Source organism: Eulemur rufifrons, chromosome 14, assembly GCF_041146395.1.
Source record: "Eulemur rufifrons isolate Redbay chromosome 14, OSU_ERuf_1, whole genome shotgun sequence".
NCBI lineage: Eukaryota > Metazoa > Chordata > Mammalia > Primates > Lemuridae > Eulemur > Eulemur rufifrons.
In genome coordinates, this window is record NC_090996.1 from 34180927 (window position 1) to 34198970 (window position 18044).

At 42.0% G+C, this 18044-nt stretch overlaps 1 protein-coding gene across 1 annotated transcript; it reads right to left on the reverse strand.

Annotated features, from left to right (window-relative positions):
- Positions 1 to 3665: 3665 nt before the first annotated feature.
- On the reverse strand, positions 3666 to 10454 carry ZNF75A (zinc finger protein 75A). The gene is made up of 6 exons (XM_069486219.1): positions 10392 to 10454; positions 8158 to 8678; positions 6756 to 6951; positions 5977 to 6068; positions 5560 to 5686; positions 3666 to 3890 (listed from the first exon to the last, which is right to left on the reverse strand). Exons 2-6 carry the CDS (start codon positions 8560 to 8562, stop codon positions 3712 to 3714), a joined length of 999 nt encoding a protein of 332 aa, XP_069342320.1. The 5' UTR covers positions 8563 to 8678; positions 10392 to 10454; the 3' UTR covers positions 3666 to 3711.
- Between the last annotated feature and the right edge of the window lie 7590 nt (positions 10455 to 18044).

The window sequence follows — 18044 nt, forward strand, 5'->3', positions numbered from 1 at the left end:
CAGGATCAGGAACCGTTCAGATCTTCAAATGGAACTGGGCTCTTGGGAAGGAGGAAAGGTGAAATGGATGCTAGGAGGAGTCAACAAATGTCCGTTACACTCCCCACATGTAAAGCTCCCAGGAGAATAGAACGGGGGCATTGAGCCTTATCTTCTAAAACGGCAACACAGGTGTGAAGCTGTGGCCAGAGATCAGGGACCTGGGATGGTCTGTTGAGGTGGAAGATTTCCTTAAGGATAGGACCAGCAGTGTCTGGTGTGGATGGGAATGGGGGTGAGGATATAACGTGCTTCATTTTTGTAGGTTTATTGATTGTAAGAAATGTTTCATTCTGGTGGCAGATGTTGACAGTGGTGGGACAGACTATGAGTGTGTGTGAGGGTAGGAAGTACAGGAGTACTTTCTATTCAACTTTTCCATAAATCTAAAATTGCCCTAAAAAACAAAGTCAATTTTTTAAATAAAATATATTAACAACTTGTCTCACCTTGGAGGGTAAGTGAACTGGGAAAGAGGAAAAGAGAGGGTTGTCTATGGGGTGAGCACAGCTGATGAAGGGCCTCGAGGCCAAACTAGGGAGCTAAACAAGCTTAACACACGGGAACTGGGAAGCTGCTGAGGCTTTATGAATGGAAAAGTGGTGAGAGTGTTGTTTGTGGAAGATCACCGAGTTTGTCGCATAGAAATGAGGAGTAGGGATTTTGAGGAGTCTGACTCCCCAAGGACACATCTCTGTGTCCAGCATTTCTGGGTGTCTCTAGAGGCATTTGCGTCTTTAATGTAGTCAGTCAGCCCAACCTATCACTAGGGAACAGAGGAAAGGGACAGAAATGCACACTGATTGTGCATCTACTGTAGGCTAGGGCCTGTTTTAGGGTGCTTTGCTTTTTTTTTTTTTTCGAGACAGGGTATCATTCTGTTGCTCAGGCTGGGGTCCAGTGGCATAATCATGGCTCGCTACAGCCTCGAGCTCCTGGGTTCAAGCACTCCTCTTGCTTCGGCCTCCCAAGTAGCTAGGACTACAGCCGTGTGCCACCCCATGCCTGGCTAGTTTTTGTTTTGTTTTGTTTTGTTTTAAAGAGATGTGGCCTTGCTATGTTGCCCAGGCTGGTCTCAAATTCCTGGCCTCAAGTGATCCTCCTGCCTGGGCCTCCCAAAGTGCTAGGATTTCAGGAGTGGGCCACCATATCTGGCCAAGTGCTTTACTTTCATCAATCCATCTAATCCCCAGAACAATACTGAGTTGAGTGTTATCTCTATCTATAAAGAAAATGGAGATTTATTTCAGTAACCAATCAAAAAACAAGAATGTTTTATAAACTGGGAAGAGAAATAACACTGTGTTATCCACACTGTTTGTACAGGGATAACAACAAATTTGTCTTGCTATTCCTGTCATACCTGACTGAAGCTAAGTGACAGCCAACACACCCTCTTGCAATGGGGTCTTAAGTAAGTACTTTGCACTTCTTTGAACATTAACTTCCTCAGTCATAAAATAAGACATTTGGAAGAGATCATTTCTTTAATCCCTTTCCTGATATACCTAAAAGCTCTAACAGGAACACACCTGAGTCACAGCTGTAGCTAAACAAGTGAGTTATAAAAAAATCCATAGGCTATACAGACTTTCAGCAGTCCATCAAATTTATTACCTGAGGCTGCTGTTAAATGCTGTGCTGGAGAGAACAGAGACAGGTAAAGCTTACAGTATAAGACAAAACAACATCGATGGGGATTTGCCCCTCCTTGCCCAACACTCAGCATCAGTTTCCAAACCGTTCAAGAACCCAGGCTCTTACTGACCGGATGTCCAGGTCTCCATGCCAAGTGAGCCACAGGATCCTGCCTACAGCACCCACACACTCCAGTTCCCATACAAACCCGAGTCTCTTGTTCTTAATAACAAACAAAGGCTAAATTTAGAAGTAAACAAACAAAAACCTGAAATGATCCTGAACTCCCACTAATTTTCTTTCAGGCCTTGGGGAACTGCTAATTTTTATGGCTGCTTTATCCAACTGACACTGTGAGGTAAGGAAACAAGTCGAGTTTCTTTTATTGTAGAAAATTCTTCTTTACATCTAATATATATTCCATGGGTACAAATTCCAACCAGTTTCCATATGATCTCATTAGAGATGTTTCCATTTTTCAAACATCACCAATGAGAGGCATAAAATAGTGCATTATTAGTTCATCTGGCAGATTCCCCAGTGGTAAAGGAAATATGATTTCATCAGTAAAAACTGTGATAACAAGACTCAAGAGCAGAAGTCGCTAAAAAGTTCAAGAAGGAACTCAAACGATTTCAAACTTTGTAAACAGTGTCCAATTAACAAAAGAAATGAAGAAAATTCAATTTGGTTCTTGGAACACTTTACATTAGAATTCATTTCTGCTCCCCAAGACTACTGAAATTGGTAAATCTACTACCCTGAAGAAAATGGTATACAATTAAACATGCGTGTTATTGCTTTATGTTTTGGAAGACCATGCTATAAATGTTACTATTGTACATGTTCAAGAGTAACTGGGAAGATCAATGCAAAACCAACAATATTTATTTCTATGGCCACAGAAGACTACTGATTGGCTATATCTGCTATTTGTAACTGAATTTTCTATTTTTCCAGGGAGAATCCCCAAATGGCCTTTCCCCTTATTCAGAATGCTCCTAAAACCTCTCCTGTTAAGGAATTTCCTGACGGTTAAAAGTAAAAATAGTAAGTAGTACAACTACTAGTGTACCCCCTGCAGAGCCAATCTTGATTCTTTTCTGTGAAATATGACATTTATGCCCCCAAATTTTCCAATAATGAAAAATTCCTCATGCTTCATGATTTTTTATTTTTTCATAAACTTTAGTGTTAAGCTGCATTTGGTGAATTTCTTCAGAGTGAGTACACTGAACAAGCTTCCCTTCACAAGTGAAGTTTCTGGTGTCTAAGAAGGCTTGAGCGTCTGCTGAAGTTTCTCCTGCATATGTTACAGGTATAAGGCTGCTCACCCGTGTGGGTTCTCCGGTGTTTAATAAGGTGGGAGTTCTGACTAAACTTTTTTCCACATTCATGACACGTAAAGGGCTTCTCTCCTGTGTGAGTTCTTTGGTGTGTGTGTAGATTTGTATTTTGACTGAAGCTTTTCCCACACCATGAACATTTATATGGTTTTATTCCTTGGTGTGTTGTTAAGTGCTTATTAAGATCTGAACTCCATCTAAATCTCTTATCACATTGTTGACATTTATAGGGTTTCTCTTCAGTGTGAATTCTTTGGTGCTTAATAAGGTCAGAGCTAACTCTGAAGGTTTTCCCACATTCCTGACATTTAAAAGGCTTCTCTCCTGCACAGCCTTTCTTGTGAAGATCCATAAGTTTCAGCAGCTCCTGTTTCCAGGTTGAAAGTTTCTTTCTTTTCTTCACTGGAAAATCTCGGTGCCATTTCCCCACTCTGTGTGTATCACCATGATTTTCTTTGCCTGTTGTTTTCTGGGCAACTTTCACTTTGGTCTTTTTTGATACTATGCCTACTGGCACTTGTATTTCCAAGTCAGAAAGAGACATAGGTTGACGATTTTCAGTGTCACTTTTGAGTTTTAACCCTGCTAGAATAAATATAAGAATCAGCTATGTGTTTCCCAGAACAAGAAAATCACAGGAATGGAAAGAAAAATTCAATGATCAATTTTAAAACAGAGGAGCACAATCTTAAAACATTAAGCCCTGGTAAAGGTTCCTATCAAGGCACATTTCTCTTCTTCCCATGGTGTCTTTACCTGTAGAGGACTCTCCAGCACTGTCCTTCAACTCCAGGGATACTTGAACCCACGGCTCTTCCCCGTGCTCTAGGCAGGAGATTACTTTAGGTTTGGGAAGCACAAATAATGCTGTGAAATGGACAAAATGAGGTCAAGGACTGGTAACTTAACAGTGAATTAGTACACAAATTCTAGACTATTTCAGGAAGAGCAAAAGACAGTTACAGTTTGTTACCCCAAATGGTTAAATGGATAGACTTTAAGATCCAGTATGATACTTATACTATACTACATTTATGAGTGGATATGCAAAGTAAAGACTAAGAAATAAACCTAAGGTGGATCAATGAAAAGGATGTAGGGAACAGGAATCCAGCACATATTCTCCCTCTTCCGTACTAAGAATACCCCATCTTGAACCAATGGGGAACCAAGCTCCAGAGGTTGTGGGGAATGTAGGCTGGTCCTATTAACTCTTTAGGACTCATCCTGGATAAGATCAGTGATGGCAGAGCCAGTGGGTTCAGTATCATAGGCACAAGTGATATCTATCATAGTTAGTTTTTATTTATTTAGCCCCAGGCCCTTAAGTATGATAGACTTCCAATATTCCTATAGATCCCTGGATCATATCCAGGTAGAGGAAACAGACCAGAATCATTTAGTGAAATTTTTCTAAATACAGATGATCAGGTATGGGAACTGTTTGTCATGTATTCATTCAATAAATATGTACTGAGTGGCTATGGTGTGCCAAGCACTGCCCTATGGGCTAGGAATATAGTGAAGATGACAAAGTACCCTGATTTCATGGAGCTTATATTCTAGTAAGGGCGTGAGACAATTCATTAACAAACAAAATAATGTCAGGAAGTGGTAAGTGTGTTGAAGAAAACTGAACTAGTAAAAGAGCATTGTAAGATTCTGTTCCTGTGAAGCTATTCTAGATAAGGTTGTGCGGAAGGCCTCTGTGAGAAAGACATATTTCAGCAGGGACCTGAAAGTGAGAATTTCGCCATGTGGTAGCAAAGTGTGGCAGGCAGAAGAAAAGGGAAAGCAGCAATGAGCATGGCAAGTTCCAGTAACAGCAAGACAACCAGCATTGCTAAAGAGGAACTGAGCAAGGGCACAAAGGTGAATAGGAACCAGATCCTGGAGGGTCCTGAGGGCTTTGGTAAGAAGTTTGGATTTTTTCTGAAAATAAGTGACCACAGACTTTTGAAGCAAGGAAATGTCATGATCTGATTAGGTTTTTAAAAGATCACTCTGGCTGCTGTGTAGAAAACAGACTGTGTGAGGGCAAGAGTAGAGGCAGGGGTGTCAGTTAGAAAGCTATTGAAGTACACCTGGTTCAAGATGACTCTGTGTTAGGCCAGGATGCAAGAAGCTGAGACATCACTGGACTCAGGATATGTCAAAGTAGAGCTAAGGCAACTTGCTAATGGATTAATAGTGGGGTACAACAGCAAGATCAGATTAAAGGATGACTACATTTTCTGCCCTGAACAATCAGATAATGGTGGTGCCCTTTACTGAGATGGGAAAGATATGGCAGAGCAGGTTTGGGGACAGAGAGAAGGTAGGGATCAAGAATTCTACACAGGATAAGGAATAAGCATGTGCAAATGGAAAAAACTCCCCAGCTGACCTGCATATACTACCTTCTCCCTCCCCCAACACCATCTAGTTGAGAACCAACCACCTACTGGAACAAGACCCTGTCATAGGGGTTCATTCTCAGGAAACATAACAGGACAGATTATTCAACTTCTACACAAAGGGAAGGGAGAATCTTTACCTAGAGAGATGACAGTCTCATAGTTTTCCTGCATTACATCATTGTAGAGGGTCTTCTGAGTGGGATCCAGTAATTCCCATTCTTCCTGGGAAAAATACATGGCCACTTCTTCAAATGTCAACAAGCTCTAAAGAAGAGAACGGATTTCAGCTCTGAACTTGCCACTGCAGAAGCAGCCCGACCACCTGGCTATGAACTGCATGGCAGGCCAGACTCTGAAGAAATGACCAGTACATGATGTTTGTAAAAAGTTAGAAGGCAGAAAAAAAGGAGCCAGGGATCAGCAAACAGCCTGGGAGGGACCCAGTTCCCCAGGAGAGAACATATGGGCTAACACACCTCTGAGCCCCTCCGGGGTAGTAAGAATCATGGGCAACAGGGAAAGGTAGCCCTAAACTGTTGGAAAGCACAGCTCACCTGGGACTCAGGCAAGACGAGCTCAGGTACCACTGTCCACTCTTTGGTGTTTGTCTGCTCAGGAAAGGCTAGAATCTGTTGAGAAGGCACAGCTGTGGGTAGAAAAGAGCCAGAGGAAATCTCTCATTTCCATGAACATCCTGATGGGACAATTGTGTGTTGTGTGTGATGCCAGAAGTGCCCTCCTCATAAATAAGAACAAAGTATCTACCAGCCCCTAGAACCAGTTGCCCAGTTGACAGTTTCTTCAGTTTTCATGAGAGAAATAAAAAAAAAAAAGATACCTTTTTATTTTTCTCATGACATAAATTTTTCTGAGTTAGACAAAAATTAAAAGTATTTTAAAATGAAGTACTCAGGGACTGCAGTGTATGACAGGAGATGAAGTTTTTTCTTTTATTATTTTTTCCTGGTACACAATTGTTTTCACATTCTGCAACTAACAGCCCATTTCTGATCCCAAACACTTCTTTATGATGAGGTAGCCCCAAGCCTTCCAACTCCATTTCTTTCCCTCCTCTCCACTTTTCTCAGGAACAGGGTTCATAGTGGTATTACCAGAGTTCTGTGGTTTAGATATTTCTGTACCCTAGGCCCACCTCCAGCTTCACCCACAACTGGTATATTCTACTGCTGCCTGGGGGACATCTTAACTGCTATCATGGCTGCTTTTACAAATCCATAGAGCTGGGTATCCCCAAAAATGCCCATGACATGTTGGCTGAACAAATTATTTGTCACAGCTCCCAGGAGAAGGAAATTATCATGAAGCTCCTTACCCCTTTCAGACACAGGCTCAGTTTCTTTATGTGTATTCCTGCTCAGCTGTTCTTGCAGACCCTGGCATGTATTCCAAAATTCTTCATCCTGGGAAACACTCACTGGCTGGGACTCTGCTGGCTTCGGCTTTAAGCCTGGGGCCTCTGCTGTTTCTCCCAAGAACACTGTCTCCTTTCCCAGCTCATGGACTGCAACCTAGAAATAATCCCCATCCTCGTTACCATAGGACTTGTGGTTTCGGGGGGAGGGAGGCAGGCAGGAGGAGGAAAAGGTATGCAGCCCACATTGTGGGAAGTGTGAGAAAGTAAACAAAATGACAAAGGGCCTTAAAGAGAAATTAGGCCATCAATGTTCCATAAACTATCCACAAATCTGAGAAAATCACAGTAAAAGGATAAAAGCTGTGGCAACTGTCAGTCCTCTAACACAGCAGCCTCTACACTGCACACAGGCCAGCTCAAGCTACTAGCAGGGTTGGGCAGGCTGCCTATTCTCACGCTGCCTTATCAGGCCTTTTACCTCGACTTAGATCCCCACCTTAGTGGTTTTCTGTCTTTTAAGTCCTTCTAAAAATCAAAGAAATGAATAAAAAAGTTTTCCTCTCAGCCATTATTTTCCCTACAGCTAGGAAAGGTTTCACAGAGAACGGGGATAGAATAGAGAAAAAAGGGGAAGGAAGAGTGGCTCCAACCAACCTCTAAATGATTTTGACACTAAACATATGTCCTGCCCTGTATTCTTCACAGCAGGCCTAAGGCCAGCAGGTGTTGTCACCTGCCCAAGGGTACACCTTCACTCCCTACTTGTCAGCAAAGCCAAAAACCAACCATTAAAGGAGGGCAGTAGAGGCTCTTGTCTATTGTACGGAGGACACTATCCCTTGGTATCTTTTCCTTGCTATTCTGCTGGGATTTTTCTTTTCCAAATCTTTGTTTCCCTTGTTTCTTTCTACTTTTTCTCTTCCTTTACAGTCTCCTCCTAGTTGTTTTATTTCTCCTTCTCTTTAATGTTCTTGCTCTCCTTTGGTCTCTAAGTATACTCCCCTTTTTGGATCTTCCCTCTCCTACCTGACTCTTTATTACCTTTTAATTCTGTTTGTAATAATTCAAGTCTTGTCTCCTTGGCCAAACCAGACTAGGCCCATCACCCTAAATTCACCCTGGCTCCAAAGATAGCACAAAGCAACTCTCTTTTTCTAAAGCCAGCAAAGTCTATCACAATTTCTGAAACCTGTGGACTGACTTTCCCATGGGCTTGTAGCTTTGAGTGCCACCTTAACAGGCCCAAAGAAACAACAGAACAGAGATCTAATCTATCTCATTTCTCAATTAACTGCCTCCACCCTCACTATATCTGCCTTCATCCTATTTCATTGTATATGCCAGGAATCTTTCTTCTCACCCCATTCCTTGTTTGACCAGATTCCCTCTGCAAGTGTTCTACCAGGGCCAAAGCCTCCTCAATGCTCTCTGGATGGTGCTTCTGCATCTGGGTCTGTGTTTCCCTGGGGAGAATAGTCAGGAACTGCTCTAGCACCAGCAGTTCTAATATCTGCTCTTTTGAGTGGATCTCTGGCCTCAGCCAAAGACGGCATAATTCCTGAAGTTGACTGACAGCCTCACGGGGTCCAGCTGCTTCATGATAGTGGAAATTCTGGAAGCGCCAGCAAGGTCTCTTGAGATCAAGAATGTCTGTGTGTGTAGATTTTTTACTCTGACTGGAGCTCTCTCTCACAGGCCCCTTGGTCTCCCACAGAGCCTTGATCTGAGGGTCCAAATACTCAGCCGCCTTCAGATCCACCATCATTTTATTCTACGAAGTTTTGCTACTGTGTCAGACACCCAACTGGTGCCACCTTTAACAGCTGAGGTCCCGTCTGGTCTTGCACAAAATAAATTAAGAGGATCTTCTTCCTAAAGGCACTGGGGGCAAAAAAAGGGTACACGTCAGTAAGAAGTCACATGAACTTATTACTTGCTACTTGCTAGAGAAAAATGAACAGAAAAGGTACTGTCCTGCCTTCCCTTCCCTTCAAAATCAACTACCAGGCCCTTTGTTTCTCTTCTCTTCTATTATTCCACTGAAGCACAGCACAGCTCAGAGAAGACAAATGCCAGTTGATGACTTTGCCCTAAAAAAAAAAAACCAAAAAACAAAAAACAATTCAGGAAAGGTTGGTAGGTAAGAAAACTAGCACCCACTGGCTTAAAGGAGCTTTGGGGATTACCCAAAGATTTCACTGGTGTGCCTCCTATTTTACCATTCCCATAAGGGAAGAGTAGGAAAAAATAAGATTAGAAAAACATTCTGAGTTTCTTTTAGATTTTAATACAAATTAAAATTTCTATTAAAATTTCCAGTCTCTGTCTTTAGTGAGGGGTTACAACTTCTATGACTCTTCATCCTCTTGTGAAGATGGAAGCCTTCACTTCAAAAAACACTTGATATTATCTTTCCCACTGTATTAGTACTGGCGGGAGACCTGAGACAGGGAGCCCAAAGTACAGTAGTCCTCCTTATCCAAGAGGCATATGTTCCAGGATGTTTGGCAGATGCCTAAAACCTCAAACAGCAATGAACCACATATATACTGTTTTTTTCATGTATACATACCTACAATAAGGATTAATTTATAAATTAGACACAGTAAGACATTAACAACACTCATAAAATAAAAAATTATAACAATATACTGTAATAAAAGTTATTTAAAACTTATGGATTATTTCTGGAATTTTGCATTTAATATTTTTGGACAGCAGTTCACCATGCATAACTGAAACGACTGACTGGGGGTGGTCTACTACAGAAGGAAGGTCACTTGGAGAAAAACAGCCTATTCTTCTCAGAAAGTGTCTCTCAATTAAGCAACTAGATGCTCACTCACTCTTCTTTGCAAAACATATAAAGAGCACTATGCAGACGATTTGGGCAAAATTTCTGTTTACTTGACCTGGAAAAAATTACAGCTGGGCTTTGTTTACAAAACATCGAGTCGTAAAGGAGAGAATGAGTTGGTGATGATTAAGGTGACCCTTCTGCTGACTTTACATTCTTCAAGGGCCATTAAGACCTTAGGTGGGGCTGAGGAGAGCCTCGTGAGCCTCACTTTCCCTGAGGTGAGCCAGAAACAGCACCGAAATTCTAGATGCCACCAATATTCAAAGAAATGGCTGGCTCTTTGCTGTCCACCGCAGCTCCGGAGGCACGGGGGCAGTTCCTACGTTTTTGCATCAGCGGAAGCCTCCAGTTGTGAGGCAGAACTGACCTATCCGCCTGCAGTAACAGCCACGAAAAGGCCAGCGGGAGCGGAACAGTTTCTCCGGGCGCAGCGGTAGACGCTGCCGCTCGCCTGCAGTAGGATTCGCCACCGCCTCGGTCTGCGACAGGCGCGCCCGTGGGCCCGGGGCAGGCGTGCAGTGTCCGAGGGAGCTTCGGCCGCCGCCCTGCGCTGCAGCTGCGCGAAGGGAAGCGAGGATGGCTTCCGGAGCCTGACCGCGGCGCCGCTGGAGTCAGTCCCGCCGGCCCTGCCTCAGGGAAAATGGCCGCCTCCCCCCACCCTTCTGGAAGCAGCCGCTGCCATTCGGGGGACTCCGGAGCCGAAGCCAAAGGGGAAGCAGCTTCTCGGTTATTACCTCGGACAGGTCGGCTTCCGTGGAGGCCCCTTCTCGCGTTCTCAGGCTAAATGCAAGCCGCCCCCCGCCACTCTGAGGAGCGCAGCTGTCAGCCCCGCACCACTCGGAGGCAGGCTCGGCGAGGCGCGCGGCCAGCAAGCGTTCGGGACGGAGCTCTGGCACCAGCAGCGTCAACACAACCCGCCTCTGCCCCTGCGGGACAGCAGCCCGTCACCCCGCGCCCCAGTCGCGGTGAAGAGCCAGCGCGCCGACCGGAAGAGGAAGTGACGCGTTTCCGAGGACTTCACGCAGTCCCGCCCCTAGCGGAGAAGCCGGTCCGGCTGCGGCGGCGAGTGCGTCTGCCTCCCTCCGTCCCTGCGTGGGGAACCAGCCGCTGGCCCGGCACAGCCCCGGAGGCGTGGAGGGGTTAATGCTACCGAGTCTTCGAGCCCGCCGAAGCCTAGAAGGCCCCGCACCGGCTCGTTACGTGGGTGTCGCCGTGTCGTGTCCCCACTGTGGGAGGCATCGCGCGTCCACATCTTTCCTGCGTGACTTTCGGGGGCCGGCCGGCGGCGTCTGATCACCGGGAGCCTCGCCCGGTAAGGGTCGCCGCCCCGGGTGTCGAGGGGCCGCTTCCCCACGGTCCGCGCCGCACTCGGCCTTCCTGCGGCCCAGCCGGCCGAGCTCGAGCTGTCTTCGCTGGGTTCGTCGCAGCCTCCTCGAGGAAGAGGCACTTTTGTCCCGGTCAGGCCATTCGCTAGATCAGGAACAATGGCCCCTGAGGGTTTTGTACCGTTTCTGGTCGTCTGGCGCATTTCTCACAACTATTATGTTTATTTTCCTTGTGTGTTTTTAACGTGCGAAATAGGTTCCATTTATATTGCTCCTTGACAGAGAAATTGAGACCTAAGAAGTGACTTGCTCAGAGTCACATAGTCTACCTACCAGTGGCAGCTGCTAAACTGGAATGTAGATCTCGTCATATCTTCTGCTTTTTCCACTACCATATTCTTCCCTGGAAGATGGGAATCCTGTTTTCACCTTGTATCTCTTGCAGTGTCTAGTATAGTCACTTGGGTAAGATAGGCATTCCATAACTATTTACTGAATCATATTTATAAGAATCTGAGTATTTTGGGTTGTCAGTGATCTGGATTATTAATTTCTTTGAAATGTTAGCCTATACCAGTCAAGGATTAAGCCTACTATGTATAGCCAGTGCTACGGAGTTGAGTAAGACAACTTAAGCAATCTAATAAAAGGACTGAAGCAGTTTCATGAATTATCTGTAAACACAAGGTTACACAGTTTCATGAATTATCTGTAACACAAGGTAGTAATAAGACATCAGCTGAACACGGTGAGAACTTCAAGGAATAAAAGTTGATTTTGAGTTGGGGAAAATTATAAAAGACATTGAGGAATTTTGCCCACATCAGGGAGTGGGAATACATTCCAGACACATGGGAGGGTAAGAGCAAAGGCTCGAAAGCCGGAAAGATCTGTAGTACATTTCTACTGAATTGGGCTACATTGAGAGGAAGAGTTGAAAAAATTAGAAAATAAGTTTATGTGGACCTTATACCGGAGTCCTTTGAATGAAATGAGAAGATTGCATTTAAGAAAGTAAATCTTGGAGCACCATTTGAGGGTTTTTTTTTTTTTTTTTTTTTTTGTTGAGACAGAGTCTCACTTTGTTGCCCAGGCTAGAGTGAGTGCCGTGGCGTCAGCTTAGCTCACAGCAACCTCAGACTCCTCGGCTTAAGCGATCCTACTGCCTCAGCCTCCCGAGTAGCTGGGACTACAGGCATGCGCCACTATGCCCGGCTAATTTTTTCTATATAGATTTTTTTAGTTGTCCATATAATGTCTTTCTATTTTTAGTAGAGACGGGGTCTCGCTCAGGCTGGTCTCGAACTCCTGACCTTGAGCAATCCACCCGCCTCGGCCTCCCAGAGTGCTAGGATTACAGGCGTGAGCCACCGCGCCCGGCCCATTTGAGGGTTTTTGATGGAACTTCTTTCTAGGGCAGTTCATCTGAGGTAAGTTTAAGGTGAGAATGACGATCAGAGGTCATTACCAAGCCATTATGGTATTTTTGCTTTTGGATAGATGGTAATATACTTCTCCAAGGCATACATCTTGATCCTTTTTAAGTAAGAGAAAGACAAAACAGGGCCAATATTAATGAACATCTGCCTAAGTCACCTGAATGTGTCAAAGCAGGTTCATTAGAGTAATGATTTCTTTATACTCTCAGTCAGATTAAGACTTAATTTCTACAAAAAGTAATTATTGTTCTCAGTCTCTCAGAACTAATGGACAGTAATGCCCTTGACATTGAGATTCTCATCATCTGGCCCAATGCTGAGCATATAATTAGAATTAACTAAGTTGAATAAGTGAAGTTCTACTAGCAACGCCCTTGGATCTCACTACAGACCTAATTCATAACACAGGTAGAGAGTTGGTTTAAGGGAGAAGTAGGAAAAGAGACCCTGTGGAAAGAAGAGGAAGCAAGGCACACATTGTGAGTAGGCCACTGATGATTTTCATTGTGTGCAGTTTGGTGCCAGAGTTACGTATTCTTCCTGTGGAGTCCACAAAAGTTCCCTGAGTCTTTCCTTTTGATTCATCTCCCTGCTTGGGCACTGTTTCAGAAATGATGAATGTACAGCTGAGAAACAAGGAAAGTATGGCTGGGCGTGGTGGCTCATGCCTGTAATCCTAGCACTCTGGGAGGCCGAGGTGAGAGGATCACTCAAGGTCAGGAGTTCGAGACCAGCCTGAGCAAGAGCCAGACCCCATCTCAAAGAAAAAAAAAAAAAAAAACAACAACAACCAAGGAAAGCAAATACCCTGAGTTAATTCTGAGAAACTTACACAATGCACTGAATATTTTTGCTGGGTGATTGGCTGGAGTTAATGATGCTACTGCCGGCTTAAAAATACTCTTTTTTTCTTCTTTTTCCATTCATAATAGTTACCTTTAATAATTGGCTTACTTAAAACTGCCTCTTTTATAAAGTTGCTTGATCTTAGCCTGTCACTGGCTCCATCCCTTAATTACTATCGTATTCTTTCATGATCTTCTCAGTGCCCCCTAACCCTAAGCTGCCATTTCCTGCAATAAATGTTAGAGGAAAACCAATGGTGTGACTCTTCTGGGTTCCTAGATGAGAGACTTGACAATATTCTATGCATTAATAGTTGGGGAATGAATGGGGCTGTCAGGCTTTACCCTAAAGGAGAATAATAACTGAAATAACAATGGTTTTCCTCATTTCTCTAACATACTTTTCTTTCTTCATAGCACCTGGAATGGATAAAAGTGGCAATTTTTGTTTCTTCCCATGAGGTGGTGTATCTGGAAGGAGAACATGAAATTAACCAAGACTAGGACATTTCTAAGGACCTGGAATGGCTTTGGACAGCACCAGGAGGACCTCAAAGGAATATTTGAGAGCACAGATCAATGGAAGTTTTCTAACAGAAGGATGTATGGGAAACAATTGATCAGAAACACCAATAGAGAAACCTTTTAGATATCTTCAGGCTGTGCAAAAGTTGAGTCTTGGTTCAAATGAAGTAAAATATACACTGAAGAGAAATAAAAGTTCAAACACGAAAAGTATGTTACTGAACTCCCTAACATAAATTTAGGAAAACAAATGAAAGGACAGATATTTTAAATTTTGAAAGTATGGTAAAATATTTGTAAAATTTTGGGGCTCATCTCTAAGAATTGCCGTGATTCTGAAACTTGATAATATTTCAAATAGAGAATAGTTTCAGTGAAAAATGACACTCGAGAATACATCACATGTACCCAAGGAAGAAGATCTAAGAGTGGAAAAGTGCCACTAACAAATATATTAAATTATTTATCTACTTAGAAATTACCTTAGCAAATACAAGAGACACTCAAGTCGAAGCTTAGTCTGTGAGAATGCTACAGTGAATGCAGTACAAGTTGGATTTCATTCATATGTACAACAGAAACTACTCACTTTCTTCTTCAAGATTCTGTATGACTGTTCCCAAATTCCAGCTTTCCAGACATCACAATTCAGTGTCCTTGCAGCTTTTAGTCTTTATCCAGGTAGAGGAACTGCTCCCCAGTGAACAAACACTACATACAGAGCAATATGAGTACCATTTTCTTTTCTGGCAGTGTGGTAAGATCAGGTCTTCTGGGAAGGGGAGAGGCCATACAACATCCCTGCTACACAAGATTAATCTGTCCTTGCCTTTAAGTCTTTTACATTCCCTTCTTTTCAAGCATCACTTTTTATTGAGACTAATCCTACCTTGGACTGTTCTTGTGGGCACATCTCACTGAATGCCTCGTCTCTTCATGTTGTCTCTTTTCCTCCATAGAGTTAGGGAAAATACGCAGGTATCTCTGTCATTCCTGACTGGGGCTGCTATATTTGTCAAGGGAAAGGAGAAGGAGCAGGGGGATTCCGAAACAGCCAGACAGGACTTTCGCAATGGCAACTTTCTGAGTACATAAGACCTTTACCTCAAGACTAGCTCTTCAATACTGATAATCCCTTTCAACCTATTAGCCACCAGTACAAATGCCTTCTGGGGCTTTGAGCTAGTTTTTTGTTTTTTAAAACATTTTTTTTCCAATTCAGTAAGGCTTTTTCCTTTGTTTTCTCCTGTTAGTTGTTCAAAATCATTCAGTATGAATAAGAGAGGGAAATATACAACACTGAATTTGGAGGAGAAAATGAAGGTTCTAAGTAGGATTGAAGCTGGACGATCACTTAAAAGTGTAATGGATGAATTTGGAATCAGTAAATCAACATTTTATGACATTAAAAAGAATAAGAAACTGATTTTGGACTTCATACTGAAGCAGGACATGCCATTAGTAGGGGCTGAGAAAAGAAAGAGGACAACGGGAGCCAAATATGGCGATGTAGATGATGCGGTCTACATGTGGTACCAACAGAAACGCTCAGCTGGTGTCCCTGTTAGAGGTGTGGAGCTTCAGGCTGCTGCCGAGAGATTTGCACAGTGTTTTGGGCGAACAGACTTCAAAGCAAGCACTGGTTGGCTTTTCAGATTTCGAAATAGGCATGCAATTGGGAACCGAAAAGTATGTGGGGAACAAGTCCTAAGTTCAGCTTCTGAAAATGTTGAGCCATTTCGACAAAAATTGTCCACGATAATCAAAGAGGAGAAACTGCGTCTGGCTCAGCTCTACAGTGGGGATGAGACTGACCTCTTTTGGAAGTCAATGCCAGAAAATACTCAGGCAAGTAGAAAAGATATCTGCCTGCCAGGGAAGAAAATAAACAAAGAACGGTTGTCTGCCCTTTTATGTGCAAATGCAGATGGAACTCATAAGTTAAAATCAATCATTATTGGAAAATCAAAGCTGCCCAAAAGTGTGAAAGAGGACACAAGTACATTACCAGTGATATATAAATCTAGTAAAGATGTTTGGTTCACCAGAGAATTGTTTTCAGAATGGTTTTTTCAAAACTTTGTACCTGAAGTCCGGCATTTTCAACTTAATGTTCTAAGATTCCATGAAGAGGATGTCAGGGCATTGTTACTTCTGGACAATTCCCCAGCTCACCCTTCCCCTGAATCACTAACCAGTGAGGATGGTCGGATAAAATGCATGTTCTTTCCCCATAACATTTCAACCTTGATTCAACCAATGAATCAAGGTGTGATCTTGAGCTGCAAACGACTTTATAGATGGAAGCAACTTGAAGAGAGTCTTGTAATTTTTGAAGAAAGTGAGGATGAGCAAGATAAGGGAGAAAAAGGGGTTTCTAAAATTAAAATCTACAATGTAAAAAGTGCAATTTTTAACTGGGCAAAAAGCTGGGATGAAGTAAAACAAATAACCATAGCAAATGCATGGGAAAATCTTCTTTGCAAAAAGGAACCAGAATATGATCTTCCAGGCCTAGAAGATGGGGATTATAGAGAAATTCTTGAAAAATGTGGAGAGTTGGAAACCAAGCTGGATGATGATAGGATGTGGTTAAATAGAGATGAAGAAAAGGGGTGTCCCCCAGAAACAAAAGGTGAGATTACAAAGGAAGTTGTTCAAAAAGGAGGAGGAGCTGAGAAGCAGACTGAATTTAAATTATCTGCTGTTAGAGAAAGTTTGGACTACCTTCTTGACTTTGTTGATGTCACTCCTGAATTTCAAAGGTTCCATTTGACACTGAAAGAGATGCAACAAGAAATAGTGAAGAAACAATTCCAGAGTAGAACCCATTCTAGAATTGGTAGCTTTTTGAAACCTAGGCCTCATAATATTAAGGATTTCTTCAATGGGCCTTCAACTTCTGGTTCTAGTAATTAGATTTTGTGTTTAGAGATTTCTGCAGTTGTATAATAATATCTGATATAGGCCTGTTGTGAATTGTCATGTTTTATCAACTGACATTATTTTGCATATCAATGCCCATTTATATATCGGTTATAAAGTACACAGTTTGAAAATAATAAATTTGTTTCTTTAAATTTATTTTTTAAATAAATTTGTGTTTTGTTAATTCATTTCTTTTCTATTTTAGACAAGGATCTGAATAATGAGGAAGTATTATCCCAGATTATCTATAGTGGAATACCTGTGAGAAAAGCATTAGTGTAAATTCCATCTTAATGTATTCACATCATATAACAAATAAGCTATGTGCTGACTAGTTCTAGTTAACTTTAAGAAGATAAGGATAGATTAGGTTTTCAATTTAATGTTAGGACATACTGCTTTCTTAACTCTGTTATCACCTATTTAGTGCTTATTTCCCTCTTATTGTGGAAGTAACATATTAATTATAGAAAATATATTTAAAAAGATAAAAAGCTATATAAAAAAATATAAAAAGCAGTCAATTCCATTGAACAATGATATCAATGCCCAGTGATACATAAACCTATAAACCTCCTCTTAACACTTTGGTGTATATCATATATTTTAAAAATAGGCATATTATATTGTAAATAAAACTTTATATCTTATTGTCTTAACATATTTTATGCTTTGGTATTAATAAGTTGGCATTTGTTGCATATATAGGAATGTATACATGTGCTTAGTCTTCAAGTAACCTCCCCCATTTTTAAATATATAAGGAAATAGGGTTAGAGAGGTTAACTTGACAAAGGTCACATAAGCAGAGATGAGTTTTAAATTCTATTTAATACCAAAGCTCAGGCTTTTAACCATCATGCTACACTAGTTCTGAGAATTTCCCTCATGTCATTAAGGTCTCTTCAAAAACCTCGATTAGGATGTACCGTATCAGTTGAACCATTCTCCTATTGAACAAGTATTTGCTTCCTGTTTTTCAAAGTAACTAATATGGTGAACACCATTTTGCAGAAAAGTTCAAACTACTACCTTAAGGTAAGTTATTAAAAATTAGACCACCAGGTCAAAGAGAATGAACTTTTAAAAAATTTTTGGTACACACTGCTAAATCGTTTTTACATTCCTACCATTAGTTTGAAAGTACCTCTCTCAATGCACCAAGCCCAGCACCGAATATTGTTACGCTATGCCAATTTTATAACCAAAAGCATGGTATCTTTATGGCTATTCCCCATCTTAGTATGATGGTGAACATTTAAGTTGATATTTGCAAATAACAAGCTTTGTTAGGATAATTAGTTCTTCCTCATTAGCTTTTAATG

What these genes read in the sequence shown, in the direction of transcription:
- ZNF75A (XM_069486219.1), bottom strand. Translation starts at nt 8,562, where the DNA reads ATGATGGTGGATCTGAAGGCGGCTGAGTATTTGGACCCTCAGATCAAG. An exon ending in TGAGCCTGTGTCTGAAAGGG is followed by an intron (nt 6,069 to 6,755) that starts GTAAGGAGCTTC and finishes TTCTACCCACAG; the next exon opens with CTGTGCCTTCTCAACAGATT. An exon ending in TCGTCTTGCCTGAGTCCCAG is followed by an intron (nt 5,687 to 5,976) that starts GTGAGCTGTGCT and finishes TCTCTTCTTTAG; the next exon opens with AGCTTGTTGACATTTGAAGA.